General features: G+C 48.3%; 1 protein-coding gene across 3 annotated transcripts in view; it reads right to left on the reverse strand.

Annotated features, from left to right (window-relative positions):
* Positions 1 to 10112: 10112 nt before the first annotated feature.
* LOC309397766 (general transcription factor II-I repeat domain-containing protein 2A-like) overlaps positions 10113 to 15810 on the reverse strand; it is a 31444-nt gene continuing 25746 nt past the window's right edge. For 2 of the 3 annotated variants that reach the window (XM_081964078.1, XM_081964077.1), the window contains exon 2: positions 10113 to 12086. In XM_081964078.1, coding sequence (XP_081820204.1) covers positions 10128 to 12062 — 1935 coding nt within the window. In that variant the 5' untranslated portion in view covers positions 12063 to 12086 and the 3' untranslated portion in view covers positions 10113 to 10127. Of the gene's footprint in view, positions 12087 to 15354; positions 15616 to 15810 lie in introns of those variants that run through there. The other variant, XM_081964079.1, reaches the window with a different exon arrangement.

Consider the following 15810-nt stretch of genomic DNA (forward strand, 5'->3'; position numbering starts at 1 on the left):
GTGGAAATTTGCCTGAAGTGGTCTCCTGCTTGGATGGGAGATTGGACTAGAAGACCTCCAAGGTCCCTTCCAACTCTGCCATTCTATTCCATTCAGAATTAAAAGTGTAGCAGGGGTAGGCTGCTACGGGTTTGCCCAGGTTCGGGAGAACACGTAGTTAACATTATGGCTGGTTCGGAGAACCTCCAAATTCCACCCCTGGCTGGCCCCGCCCTCAAGGAAAGCCTCAGGAGCCTGGGGCGGCAAAATGGCCTCCCCGCCATGGTGCAGGAGGCTGGCCATGCCCACCATGGCCACGCCCACTCAGCAACCTGGCACTGAAATTTCTGAAGCCCACCCCTGTAGATCTTTAAGTGGCTTTAAGAGGGATGGTTGGTGTTAGATCTGGGCAACGAGAGAACAGACTGCGGACACGAAGTGACTTAACAGCTCTTTATTAGTAGTAGCAGTAGTAGTGATCCAGCTTACTCTGTGGTCGGAGGGTTCCCCTTTTATAGGGATCGGGTACACCCCTCGACCAATCAGAACGATACCTGTTTCCCGCTGTAGCAGCGGACCAGAGAGGAGACTTCCTACGATATATGCTAATATCTAACACCCCTCCCCTCTTAGACGGAACATTGCGGTTGGTTATGTAGTCCTTAAGGTATGTTGGAGTTTGCCTTACTCGAGTGGAGCGTCGCAGTTCGGGTTGGTCAGGAGTAGTTGCAGGATCAGTTGCTTTCTTTGCTTCGAGTTCTGGTGTTTTCAGATTTTCGTTGCTTGGGCGTTCGGGGGTCTGCTCGCTTACGTTGCTTGGGGGTTGTTCTGTTTCGCGCTCAACCTCTTGCTCTGTCCTGGGCTCGCAGGTGTCGTAGTTCTCTGTGTTGGGCCTCTCGAGTGGCTGACTTTGCATTGGTAGGTAGCTCTCGTCCTCGGCTCGTAGGTCTGAGTGCGCCAGGCGACCCCGAAGTTGATCGATGTGCCTCTTCCAATTCCGCCCATCTTCCAGTTCTAACAGATACGATCGTGGACCCGTGATGCCAATGACCGTTGCCGGCATCCACAATGTTCCCCCTGCATAGTTGTGGGCGTATACCGAATCCCCTATGCTGAAACTCCGAATTTTGCTTGTGGAGTCTGGGGGTGCTGTGGCAGAGTAGTTGGGGTGAAGACGGTCCAGGTGAGACCGTAGACGGCGGCCCATGAGCATTTCAGCGGGGCTCCTTCCCGTCGTTGCACTGGGGGTAATGTGCTGAATGAGGAGGTAATGGTCTATGCGTGTTTGCCAATCACCTGGACCCATCCTAGCGAGGGCCTCTTTTGCGGATCGCACCATTCTCTCTGCCTGTCCGTTTGATGCCGGATGGAATGGCGCGACAAGGGCATGCCGAATTCCCTGACCTGCTAAAAACGTTTCGAAATGCATGGCCGTGAATTGGGGCCCGTTATCGGAGACCAGGAGGTCGGGCAGGCCATGAGTGGCGAAAAGTCGCCGTAGAACCTTAATGACTGCCTCTGCCGTGGTTGAAGTCATTAGGACTACTTCTAGCCATTTGGAATATGCATCCACAACTATAAGGAAAGTCTGACCTTGAACTGGCCCTGCGAAGTCGATGTGTATTCTCGACCAGGGTGCTTTCGGCTTTTCCCATTCCGTGGTGGGCGCTTCCGGGGGTGCTGGTCTCGATTCTTGGCATGGATCGCAAGTGGCCACCCACTCCTCTATCTCTTTGTCCATGTTTGGCCACCAAACGTAACTTCTCGCTAAAGCCTTCATCCTAACGATCCCCGGATGCCCAACATGTAATGCATCTAACACATTTTTACGTAAAGCATAAGGAATAACAACTCGATCCCCCCACAATAAGCAACCTTGTAACACTGAGAGTTCGTCCCGTTTTGACCAAAACACTTTGAATTCTGGGCCCACGTTTCCCTTCGGCCACCCCCTCCAAACCCAAGTTTGAACTTGCTTTATTAAACTGTCTTTAGAGGAGAACCTTGCAACGTCGCAGGAAGAAACCGGTCCAGAGTCCAAACAGTCAATGAGCAACACCGGTACTTCGGGAGTGGGGTCTGGCAAAAGGTCCGGTAGTGGGCAACGGCTGAGTGCGTCTGCGTGTCCTAGAGTGGAGCCCGGTCGATGAATTAACTTGTAGGAGTACGCAGCCAGGAAAACAGTCCACCTGGTCATGCGTGGAGAAAGGGAGACCGGGGTGGGGCGGTTTCCCGCCAAAAGTCCCAACAGCGGTTTGTGATCAGTAATTAGTTCAAAATCGCGGCCGTAGAGGTATTCATGGAAATGTTTTACTCCAGCTACTGCAGCTAACGCTTCCCTGTCCATCTGGCTGTAGTTCCTCTCAGCCGATGAAAGAGTTCTAGAGTAGAAAGCGATGGGTGCTTCTTTTCCGTCTGGCATCCTGTGGCTAAGGACTGCGCCGACTCCAAAAGGTGATGCATCGCAGGTCAATACTAGCGGTAGTGTCTGGCTGTATTGGACTAACAGCGAGTCAGTGGTGAGCAGGCGCTTTACCCCGGCAAAAACTGCTGCTTCGGATCGTCCCCATCTCCATGGTGCATTTCGCTGGAGTAGTCGATGTAGCGGCTCAGCAACGGTTGCCTTCTGTCTCAGAAAAACGCTGTAGAAGTTAAGTAGTCCGAGGAAGGCCTGCAGCTCGGTCTGGTTACGTGGTGTGGGGGCGTCCTGGATCGCTTTAATTTTCTTTGAAGTGGAGTGTATTCCCTGACCATCGATTCTATATCCCAGGAATTCTACGCTAGGCACGTTAATTTGGCATTTTTCCTTTTTAAGGCGGAGACCCTTCTCTCTGATTCTGGCCAATTTTATTTAATTGCTCCTCGTTTGCAGTGGACACCAAGATGTCGTCGAAATAGGGGACGACTCCCGGTATCTCTTGCAAAAGCCATTCCATGACACTCTGGAACAAACCTGGAGCAATGCTCACACCGAATTGCAGCCGGTTGCATTTGAATGCCCCTCTATGCGTCACTATAGTTTGGGCCTCCGCTGTGGCGCTATCTACGGGCAGCTGCTGGTAAGCTTGTGCCATGTCTAATTTAGCAAATACCTTTCCTGGCCCCAACGAGTGCAATAAGTGCTGTACTACAGGCACAGGATATGCGCTTTGTTGTAGCGCGACATTAATTGTGCATTTATAGTCCGCGCAGATGCGGACTGATCCGTCTGGTTTGACTGGGGTCACAATGGGAGTTTCCCAACGCGCGTGATCCACCGGCTCAAGGACTCCTTGCTCTACTAATTTATCTATCTCCTTGTCTATTTTTGGGCGGAGTGCAAAAGGCACTCGTCTCGGCTTAAGTCGGATTGGCGCCACTTTGGGATCTAAATTAAATGATATTGGTTTACCCACATACTTACCAAGACCGGGGCTGAACACATCCTCGAACTCCTTAAATATCTGCTCAGCGCTGCTGTTCTCCACCGCGTTTATTCCGGTGACTTCTAACCCCCAGGCTTCAAACCAGTCTAGTCCCAGAAGGTTCTGTAATGGCGCGCTGGCGATGGTCACGGGCAGCTGGGCTACGATGTCCTTGAAACGGATTTGGAATGTGCCTTGGCCCACGATGGGGACTTGGTTCCCCTGGTAGTCTCGTAGCAGGATGTCTGGGACGCGTAGTTGGCTCTTTTTGAGGCTAGGGATAGCCTGTTTCATGGATGCCCATGAAATGATCGTTAGGGACGATCCCGTGTCAACTTCCAGCTCGCAAGGTGAGCCCTCCAAGAGGACTGTGACTTTCAGCTTTTTGGGCCGCTTGGTGCGGACCTGACTTATTGTGGTGAGATACGTTCGCAACTCCTCTCTCTGGGTCAACTCTATCTCAGCATCTGTATCCTGAAAATACTCCCGTTGAGTGTCTTGATAGAACGCTCTTTCAGCTCTTTGTGTGTAATCTCTCTGGGGATACGCTCGCTCAGCTCCTTGTGTGTAATCTCTCTGGGGATACGCTCGCTCAGCTCTTTGGGAATTTTCTCTCTGAGTAAACACTTGTGGATTTCTCTCTGAGCGCCCTTTTTGGTTTCGCCAAGCCCCTGGGTTGGGCTTCTGTTGGCGGTACATGGGTGGCTGCCGTGAGACAGGGACTTCGCTCCGGCACACTCGTGCGATGTGCCCAAGTTTGTTGCAGTGCGAACAAACAACGTTCCTGAACCTACAGGTAGACCGGGGGTGATTCCCTCCGCAGCTTGCGCAGGGCGGCAAACGGAATCCGGGTCTCCCCCCAGGTCTCACGTGACTGCTCCTCATCAGGTGACTTTCCTCGAGCTCGGGATCCTCGAAATCTGGAATGGTGTCCTTGTAGTGGACTCTGGTGTGTCTTGGCGCTGGCTGGCCTGTGTTGAATCCGCGTTGAATTGTCTCCGCTGATCTGTCTGCTGCTTCTGAAGCTCTTGCCTCGTCGAGTACAATCTGTAGGCTTAAATTGGTTTTGGCTAACAGCCGTTTTTGTAGGGAAATGTCTCTCAGCCCGCTAACGAGTCGATCCATAATCTGCTCATCCAGGTCTCTGAATCCACAATGTGTGGCTGCTTTTCGTAGAGCTGCAACATATTGGTTGATAGATTCTCCCGCCTTCTGGTTCCTCGTGTTGAATGCTTGGCGGCAAACATGGCGGGAAGGTTTTGGCGCGTAATGAGTCTGTAGAGCTTGTTGCAACGCCGTCCATGATACTGCCTGTATTGGAGTAGGCGCGGTGAGGTCTCTGGCCGTGTTGAAGACTTCTTTTCCGCAGTAGCCAAGGAAGATGTTTTTCTTCCGGGCGTCGGTGATCCCCGTGTATTCGTTCGCTTCGAGAAAACACTCGAAACGAATCATGAAGGCTTCCCATTCGTCGTTCGCTGGGTCGAATGGAGCGGGGGGAGCGTGCATCGCCATCTTCTCTTGTTTGAATTTGCCGCGCTGTGTGGCCTAAGATGGCTGCCGGAATTTCCGCCGAATTCCTAGGCTGGATCAAATCCAGAGATTCTGGAGGTAGCGTTCTTCGTCCTATCTGTCTCTCGATCCCATCCTCGTCGCCAATGTTAGATCTGGGCAACGAGAGAACAGACTGCGGACACGAAGTGACTTAACAGCTCTTTATTAGTAGTAGCAGTAGTAGTGATCCAGCTTACTCTGTGGTCGGAGGGTTCCCCTTTTATAGGGATCGGGTACGCCCCTCGACCAATCAGAACGATACCTGTTTCCCGCTGTCGCAGCGGACCAGAGAGGAGACTTCCTACGATATATGCTAATATCTAACAGTTGGGTCCTATAGTTCTAAGTGGAAGGCCCATCTCTCCACTGGTGTTGTTGCTGCTGGTTGTGGTGCTAAAAGCAGCCTCTGTATATATAGTCTCAAAATCCCCATTTCCCCAGTACAGATAAGTCTTCAATTTACAACAGCTCATTTAATGCAGGGGTGTCCAAACTTGAGAACTTTAAGACTTGTGGACTTCAACTCCCAGAATTCCCCAGCCAGCATGGCTGGCTGGGGAATCCTGGGAGTTGAAGTCCACAAGTCTTAAAGTTCCCAAGTTTGGACACCCCTGATTTAATGACCATTCAAAGTTACTGAAAATAATGACTTATGGCCACTTTTCACACGTACGACCGCCATTGCATCCTCATGGTCCCGTGATTGGCAACTGCTTGGCAACTGGTTCATATTTATGACGGTTGCAATGTTCCCTGGTCACGGGATCCCTTTTTGCGACCGTCTGAGAAGGAAAGACAATTGGGGAAGATGCACATAACAACCTTGGGACTCACTTAACCACTGCAGCGATTCACTTAAGCCAGGGGTGTCCAAACTTGGCAACTTTAAGACTTGTGGACTTCAACTCCCAGAATTCCCCAGCCAGCAGAGCTGGGGAATTCTGGGAGTTGAAGTCCACAAGTCTTAAAGTTGCCAAGTTTGGACACCCCTGGCTTAAGCGCTCTGGCGAGGAGGGTTGTAAAAATGGGGCAACTCTCACAATAATTGTCTCGCTTAGCGGCATCAATTGTGGGCTCAATTGTGGTCATAAGACGAGGACGACCTGTATCCATGCCTTGAAATTCTGCAAAGCATTAATTTAGAGAACAAGAGAAAAAAAAATTCAGCAGAAAAGAAGTATAAACAAGCCACTGCCCTCCAAAAGGTTTCCTAAATGTGTAATCATTCAAAACACAACACAATTCCATCCTGAGGGACTCAGAGACCTGTGTTTTTTTTTAAAAAGGCATAATTTTAATATGGATGACATCTTTTGTGTTTTATTGAAATATAGGTTGGGGACTCACCAACTCAGTCACCAACTCATTGTTAATACAAACTATGGATTAAATGGGATACACCAATGTGTTCTGACCCCCCCCCCCTCTTCATACACCAAAGCACTCTGAAACAAGGATTCTGCAAGATGATTTATTAACACATAGACTAGACCTTGGCAGCAATCCAGCACAGACTAGACCTTGGCAGCAATCCATCCTGCCAAGATAGGACACAGACCCGATAGCGTCTCCAGCTCTGGTAAACACGTTGATTCCTGCAAACAGCTTCCGGAAAGTCATTCCTTATATACAGTCTTGAGAGGAGCCTAATTGCAACCACCTGGGTCCAATTATCTCCTGTAACTGCGTAGCTGTTCTCTGCGTCTATCAGCGCTCCGCTGCCGAGCATCCAGGATCCACTCCCTTGTCTCCTCCTCACTGCTCCAAGGCATGACGTCTGGAGCACACTCCCTTTGGCTTTCACCACTGCTCCATGCCTCAGACGCCTCCTGGTGGTCAACCAGCCTCTCTGATCCCTGCTCAGAGTCGGAACCCTGTCCAGGGTCCTCCACATCTTCCAGAGCCGACTCATAGGGCCCCTCACTGTCGGAGTCTGGTGGCAGCTTCAACGGCTCCTGCTGGCCCACAACACCAATGTACTTCTACATTTAGTGGAGGGATATTAGTATTAATATCCACGCTAAGGGGACAGGTCCCAAAGGTGGTTTTTGAAGAGGCAACTGGACTTCCATTGTTTTTCCTTGGAGACATTTTGCTTGCCCTGAAGAAGCTTCTTGAATGAGAGGCGAAACGTCTTCAAAGAAAAACAAAGGAAGTCCAGTTGCCTCTTGAAAAAAAAGCACCCTTTGGGATAACCATTACCTGAATGACTGAGAAACTCCATAGATATTAAGGGGAGGGGGTGGATGGGAAATTTCTTGTTTTTTCCTTCTACAATTGAGTGGGGAGATTTCTTCATGAATTCTAATAAACTTCAAAACATCCTTAGAGAGAAACCTTTTCTGTACGCCAGTGTCAGGCCTGGAAGCCATCTTTTGCATTGGGCCTTGGGGCCTGCCACAATTTCTACTGGGAAAATGGGAGGGGGGAATTATGTGGCGTATGGGAGATATATAGTCTAAATAACATTCCTTTCTCACAGAATCAAGGACATCTTGCTCTCCACCTGGAGTGGTGTGACTGGGAGGCATCACCAGTTGGGACGGTGCTTGATTGGATCATGTGATGGACAAGTCGGTTCTGGGCAGGGACTTGAACTTTCACTTGGGTGGGGAAAACCTAGAACCGGGATGGCGAACCTATGGTAGCTGTGCCCTAGATGGCACGTGGAGCCGTTTGTCAGGGCATGCGAGGCGTTTCCCTGTCAGCTGTCCAGTGTGCATGCGCGCGCTGGCCAGCTGAGTTCAGCCTTTTTAAAAGCCATTTTTTGCCCTCCCCAGGCTCCAGAGGCTTCATAGGAGCCTGGGAAGGGTGAAAACACCCTCCACCATCACCCCGGAAGCCCTCGGGAGGCTTCAGGAGCTTCCCTGAAGCCTCCAGAGTGCAAAAAAAAAAAGGGCCCTACTGGCAAACCGGAAGTTCAGGAACGGACTTCCGGTTTGCTCGTAGGGCTGGTTTAAGCCCTCCGGAGCCTTCAGGGGCCTTCCGGAGGCTTCCCTGAAGGCTCCGGAGGATGAAAAACAACCCAACGGACAAACCGGAAGTCACTTCTGGGATTTCTGCCCTCCGGAGCCTTCAGGGAAGCCTCCTGAAGGCTCTGGAGGGCTTAAACTGACCCTACGAGCAAACTGGAAGTCTGTTGCTGAACTTCCGGTTTGCCTGTAGGGCCGGTTTTTGTGCTCCGGAGGCTTCAGGGAAGTTCCTGAAGCCTCTGGAGGGCCTCTGGGGGGGGCTGTTTTTGCCCTCCCCAGGCTCCTATAAAGCGAAAAAAGCATGCAAAAATGGGGGGGGGGTGTTTGTGCCTGTTTGTGCTGGGGGAGATTGTGCATTGCATTATGGTGCGGCAAGACCGTGCACAACCCCCCTGCACTCCCCCCACTTATGGCACGCGAGCCAAAAAAGGTTTGCCGTCGCTGATCTAGAAACTTTCAGATTTGGGTTTTCCCAGATGTGTCAATATGATATCTGTAATCAATAATACAATAATACAATAGTAGAGTTGGAAGGGACCTTGGAGGTCTTCTAGTCCAACCCCCTGCCTAGGCAGGAAACCCTATACCGTTTCAGACAAATAGCTATCCAACATCTTCTTAAAGACTTCCAGTGTTGGGGCATTCACAACTTCTGGAGGCAAGCTGTTCCACTGATTAATTGTTCTAACTGTCAGGAAATTTCTCCTCAGTTCTAAGTTGCTTCTCTCCTTGATTAGTTTCCACCCATTGCTTCTTGTTCTACCCTCAGGTGCCTTGGAGAATAGTTTGACTCCCTCTTCTTTGTGGCAACCCCTGAGATATTGGAACACTGCTATCATGTCTCCCCTAGTCCTTCTTTCTCTTAAGCTAGACATACCTAGTTCCTGCAACCGTTCTTCATATGTTTTAGTCTCCAGTCCCCTAATCATCTTTGTTGCTCTTCTCTGCACTCTTTCTAGAGTCTCCACATCTTTTTTACATCGTGGCGACCAGAACTGAATGCAGTATTCCAAGTGTGGCCTTACCAAGGCATTATAAAGCGGTATTAACACTTCACGTGATCTTGATTCTATCCCTCTGTTTATGCAGCCTAGAACTGTGTTAGCTTTTTTGGCAGCTGCTGCACACTGCTGGCTCATATATAAATGGTTGTCCACTGGGACTCCAAGATCCCTTTCACAGTTACTACTACTGAGCAAGGTACCACCTATACTGTACCTGTGCATTCCATTTTTGTTGCCTAAATGTAGAACCTTACTCTTTTCACCATTGAATTTCATTTTATTAGATAGTGCCCAATATTTAAGTTTGTCAAGATCCTTCTGTATCTTAAGCCTATCTTCTGGAGTGTTGGCTATTCCTGCCAGCTTGGTGTCATCTGCAAATTTGATGAGTTCCCCAAACGGAACTTTGAGGAAACTCAAGCCTCAGAGTCTTCTTTCGTTGGGGGTATTACTGTCAGAAGACTTCTCCTTATTTCCAGGTTGAATCTCTCCTTGGTCAGTTTCCATCCATATTCCTTGTCTGCCCTTCAGGTGCTTTGGAAAATAGCTTGACCCCCTCCTCTCTGTGGCAGCCCCTCAATATTGGAAGACTGCTATCATGCCTCCCCTGGTCCTTCTCTTCACTAAACTAGCCATGCCCAGTTCCTGCAACCATTCATTGTATGTTTTAGCCCCCTAATCATCCTGGTTGCTCTTCTCTGCACTTCTAGAGTCTCAACATCTTTTTTTATAGTGTGGTGAGCAAAACTGGATGCAGTACTCTAGGTGTGGTCTTACTAGGGCTTTATAAAGTGGTATAAATACAGAGGTGGTATTCACCTGGTTCTGACTAGTTCTGGAGAACTGGTAGCAGAAATTTTGAGTAGTTCGGAGAACCGGTAAATACCATCTCTGACTGGCCTACCCCCATCTATTCTCTGCCTCCCGAGTCCCAGTGGATCGGGAGGAAATGGAGATTTTGCAGTAACCTTCCCCTGGAGTGGGGAGGGATTGGGGATTTTACAGTATCCTTCCCCTGTCACTCCCACCAAGCCACGCCCACAGAACCAGTAGCTAAAAGTTTTTGAATCCCACCACTGAATACCTCACTTGATCTTGATCATACGTGATTAATGTCTTTTCTCTGAAAAAAAAAAAACACCCCAATAGCAGAGCTTTCAATGATACAAACAACTTTTTATTGAAAGGTAAAAAGTTTGCATTTGGCATGCTTTTGATTAATGTGACTTTTGCTGTTGCATGCCCACTGATAATTTTTCTAACCTTGGCTCATACTTTGTAAGTTTGAGAGCAACACATGCAGCACTCAGGTCATCTGTTATTCTGTTTCTGGTGTCAGATTTGATGTAATTCAAAGCTGAAAACAGCTGCTCACAAGCATAAGATGATCCAAACAAGGTAAGGAAAGCAATCCCAAGTGCTTTCATTGACTTGAAATTATTTGGCAGAGAATTCCACACTTTAAGGATTTTATTTTCAGAAGCACCGGTAACTTTGTCAGAACTAACTGTGCTCTCCTTTGTCATCCTTTCTATCTTCTCAAGTGTTTCACGCAGATCGTAGAATTTATTTTTCCACATGGAGTTCTCTTGAAATTCCAATAGCTCCATTTCCAGATTTTCTAAATCTAACCAGTGTAAGCAGGAAAGATCAAGTTCTTCAAATTTGGCTTTATCTGGAGAAGTAAGGAAACACAAGGTGGTCTCCATCTTACGGAACTGTAAAAACATGTTACTTAAATTCACCTTTGCAGCTGCTACAATGCTAGAAAATTCCTTGTAGATTTCCCGATGGCTTGTAGGATTGCCTGCAAACGTGATAGAATTTTCTAAATGCAATTTTAGATTTGGGAAATATTTCAGCTGCCCACTTCCAAGGTCTCTTTCAAAAACCTGCAGTTTTCTCTCAAACGTTTTGATATCACAAAACATCCTTTCTGCTGTTTTCCCTACACCTTGTAGTTGTTTGTTCAATACACTGAAGTGTGCTGTAAAATCTGTAAAAAACATGAGGTTGGTAAGCCAGGCCATATCAGTGAGCTGTGGATATTCCTGCCCTTTTTCATTCATAAACAACCTAATTTCATCCAAGCAGGCTACAAATCTCTCCAGGACTCGTCCTCTGCTCAGCCACCGGACATTATTGTACATAAGTAAACCATTATACTGTGCCTCAACCTCCTCAAGAAGTGCTTTAAACTGTAGAAAATCCAGAGAATGAGCCATGATGTAATTCACCATTTTTGTGACATCTTTGAGGACAACGTCAAAATTTTTGCTGCTTTCCCTCACGCAAAGAGCTTCTTGATGTATAATGCAAGGGAACTGAATGACTTGATGCTTTGTTTGTTTAACAAACAACTGTATGAAACCAGATGCTGCCCCTACCATAGAAGGTGCCCCATCGCTAGTAATTGAAACCACTTTTTCTGGTTTTATGTCTTGTGACGAAAAAGCCTCCATCACAGCATTGTAGATATCTATCCCTTGTGTTCGTTCAGGCAAAGACACCAGTTTCACCAGCTCTTCTCTCATGATGTCACCAACAGCGTAACGCAAAATTACTGCTAGCCTTGCGTGATTATTTACATCTGTGCTTTCATCCAAGCACACGGAGTAACAGGCTGCCTTTTGTAAGTCAGTGGTGAGCTGCTGACTAACATCGCTTGCCATGCGCTGGACTCGATCTTTAACGGTATTTCTGCTCAGTGGCACTTCAGAGATGCGTTTAATGATTTTATCCTTGTTTGGGAAATCCTGAAAAAGGGAATTGCACCGAGACAACATGGCCGTTTTGATAATATCCCCATCCGAGAGGGGCTTGCCATGTTTTGCTATGCACAGTGAAATTTGAAAACTGGCAGCGGTCAGGTGATTTGTCCTGGAAAGATAGTTGGAACAACTAAGAGACTGGGAACGATATTTTCTCAATTTCCTTTCAAGAAATGCTCTTCTTTCAGTGGCACCAAGTTCGGCCACACTTTTGTGTTTGGTGTCCAAGTGCCGCCTGACACTTGATGTGCGACACACAACACTTTCGTTACACAAAGTACATAGCGCCTTCCCACTGCGTTCAATCACTCCAAACGACTCTGTCCAGGCCTCTTGGAATGGTCTTCCACTACCTGTCTTGGCTTTTTTTGCTGCACTCATTTTTGGGTGTTCAAGACTTGGAGTCTACAAAAAACACAAAATTAAAAAAAAATTAAGCGTTCAATACAAATTTATCCTTGTACTAAAAATAGTTATTAGTTAGCACTACAGAAATGGATATTCCCCGAATCAACAATCTATGGCAGTGATTCTCAGCTGGGATTTCTTTTAAATTTGCTGACCCCCCCCCAAGGGGGTAATGTTCCAGTGACCACCAGCTTTTGGCCAGTTCTGAAAAAGTCATCTGAGTGTATTTCTGTTCTGACTGAAGCTTCCCAAGAGCAGGAAGCAAACTCCCTTGTCCCGACCAAAAAAAAAACTTTTATTAATTTACTGTGAATTCTGCTCATTCACATCTGGCAAAGTCTTTCAAAGGAGGATTTACAGTCACAGACCTTATCTGGCTTGGAGAACTGACAGGTCTATATCTGCCGAACTTGGCAAGGAGCCTCGGAGAGTCACAAACCAATTAAGCTAACTAATTGTCTCCTGCAAACTCCACTCCCCTTTCGCTCCTCTTTTATTTCCTCCGGGAGGGGCCACTCATTGTCCACCTGTGGCTCTACTCCCAAGTTGGCCCCTGTTCTTTAGCTGTTCCCTTCGTCTGGCGACTCTGCGCATGCGCACACTGGGAACAGGCTCCAGCTGTTCCTCTGCCTCACTGATGTCTGACTCCAAAGGCAGCTGATAACTGGCATATGGCTCTGGCCCCCTCTCTGCCTCTGACACAGAGCCTTCCCCAGCCTCCAGGACTGGCCCATCTTCCTCCCCAACCTCCTCACTGTCTAAATCTCCTGCCAGCTCCACTGGCTGCTGGCGGGCCACAACAATTTCCTACCTTTGATTCATCTCCTTCACGAAGAAGTTGGACCTACTTCTTGGGGAATTTGCATAAATAAGATGAAGTGGATGTGTAAGTAACAAGGCAGGGCCAATGGAACGTGCAGAGGGGGTGGTCGTGGCAAGGAAAGATTTTTCGGTGTAGGAGCATCATTCAGGTAAGCAGAACAGGACGCAGTGGGGAAGCCTTGTGCAAAAGCACACAAGCCAGAGAGGCGAGTTGATGATGGTGTGTGTGTGTGTGTGTGTGTGTGTGTGTGTGAGAGAGAGAGAGAGAGAGAAAGAGAGAGGGAGAGAGAGAGGGAGAGAGACAGACTGCCTGCCTGCCTTTTGGGCCCAGCTCATACATAGCCCTCCCTGGGGAGCAAAGCCATGGACAGATCATCCCAAAGGCCTCGAGGGGCTCTAGAGTTTCCACCTGCCTCCACCAGCCCAAGCTTGGCCCAGGTGAGCGGCGATGGCAAGCAAGCGAGGGTGTGTGTATGCGGTTACACAGTCCCTGTACTCACAGCAGCTGGGCCCGATCGGCGATGGCAAGCAAGTGGGCGAGGTCCGGGAGTAGCTGGGCATGTCTCTGGCAAGCGGCAAAGGCGGGCGAGGCAAGATAAGGAGTGGCTGGGCGGGGTGGGGCCAGCCAGTGGTGCGATTAGCTGGTCCGCCGAACTGGGCAAAAAGTTAACAAACGGTTCAGCCCTTTTTTTTTGTAAATGGGAATTCTGCTGTCAGCCATAAAACATCTTGGCGTGGCGACGTGTGCCCACAGAGAGGACTCTGTGTGCCCCCCCTGGCACATGTGCCATTGGTTCGCCATGGCGGCTATATACCATTTCAGACAAGTGTCTATGGAGATTCTCAGACATCTGGGTCAAGGTGCTTTTTTTCAAGAGGCAAATGGACTTTCTGGTTTTTCTTTGAAGATGTTTCGCTTCTCATCCAAGAAGCTTCTTCAGCTTTGACTGGATGGTGGGCACTGGAAGGATTTATACTCCTTGCATGTAGGAATAGAGGAAAGGTTATGTAAAGGCATGCGCAGCACACTGCCATGATCTCAGTGGCTGATTACCTCTTAACCTATGAGCTCACCTAATTAACAACAACAGGCACTACCAGGAACTATTGAGTGATGTGAAGCCTCTGCCCTGGCTGGGATGGTCTTAGAGATTGACAAGGAGAATGAGCCAATAATAATACAGTTGCTATATGCTTATTGCTTTGCTTGTAAAAACTGTACAAAAAGAATAAACCCTCCAAAGGGAGGGAGGCATTTTTGGAATGAACCCTGTGATGTCTGGACTTTGAATCCATCACTTGCAGACAGCTGGACATTTGCATTCTTCTTCAGTCAGAGCTGAAGAAGCTTCTTGGATGAGAAGCAAAACGTCTTCAAAGAAAAACCAGAAAGTCCAGTTGCCATTTGAAAAAAAAGCACCTTTGGGCTTTCAGGCAAGTCCAGTCTCTCCTTAAAAACCTCCAGCGGTGAAGCCTCCACAACTTCTGAAGGCAAGAAGCAATGGGTGGAAACTAATCAAGGGAAGAAGCAACTTAGAACTGATGAGAAATTTCCTGATAGCCAGAACAATTAATCAGTGAAACGACTCACCTCCAGAAGTTGCAGGAGCTCCAATATTGGAAATTTTAAAGAAGAGGCTCAACAGACATTTGTCTGAAATAGTACAGGGTCTCCTGCCTGAAGAGGGGGAGTTGGACTGGAAGACCTCCAAGGTCCCTTCCAATTCTATTATTATTCCGTTATTCTCATTAGGTTGCCAAAGTATTTGAGCCTCAGCTTCAGAATCTGTCCTTCCAAAGAACAGTCAGGGTTGATTTCCTTTAGGGTTCACTGATTACATCTCCTTGCGGTCCCAGGGACTCCCTAGAAGAGTCTTCTCCAGCACCCCGATTGGAAAGCAATATCAGAGGGCGACATGCCAGCCTCTGTTCTTCCAGCCATCTGTGGCAAGACTGGTTGGCTCTGCAGCTTGGAGCCCAGAGATATGTGTGTTTGTGTGTGTGTGTGTGTGTGTGTGTGTGTGTGTGTGTGTGTGTGTGTGTGTGTAATCTTTCCTGGTGACAAGGACCTAGGAGTACTCATCTCAAATGATCTAAGCCCCCAGAGCTCACTGTAAACAGCATTGCAAAAAAAGACATTAAGAGTTGTTAGCCTAATTTTGCAAAGCTTCTTCTCCGGCAACATTGCACTGGGTGTGCAAAACCTTTTCGAGACCAATTCTCAAACACAGCTCGTCTGCCTGGAATCCACACTGTATATCGGACATTACCAGGATTGAGCAGGGTCCAGAGGTATTTCACGAGAAGAGTCCTCCACTCCTCTGCTCACAATTCAAATCCCTTATGCCACCAGTCTCGCAATTTTGAGTTTGGACAATCTGCGCTGCCTGCGGTCGGTGGGAACTAAGCACAGTACACAAAATTGCCTGCTACAACATCCTACCTGTCAACGACTACTTCGGTTTCAATCACAACGGCACACAATCGATACAAACTCAAGGTTAGCCGCTCCAAACCCGATTGCAGAAAATGCGATTTCGGCACCAGAGTGGTCAACGCCTGGAATGCTCTACCTGACTCCGTTGTTACATCCTCAAACCCTCCCAGTGTTCAGTCTGAAACTGTCTACCTTGGACCTCACCCCATTCCTAAGAGGTCCGTAAAGGGGGGCGTGCATAAGCGCACCAGCCTGCCTACCGTCCCCGTCCTACTATCCCCATTTATTTGTACTCATTTCCTTTATTCACTGCTATCTGGTACATGTTTGACAAACCAAATCAAATCAAAAATAAAATAAAAGAATCACCTCCCCGGTCGGATTTCTGCCAAGCCCCCTTTTTATTCCTGCCGGCAGAGGTCCTGAGACTGAAGAGTTAAACTGACCGAGATCCACTTCCCA

This window comes from Natrix helvetica (genome assembly GCF_964273705.1).
Source record: "Natrix helvetica genome assembly, chromosome: 1".
Taxonomy (NCBI): domain Eukaryota; kingdom Metazoa; phylum Chordata; class Lepidosauria; order Squamata; family Natricidae; genus Natrix; species Natrix helvetica.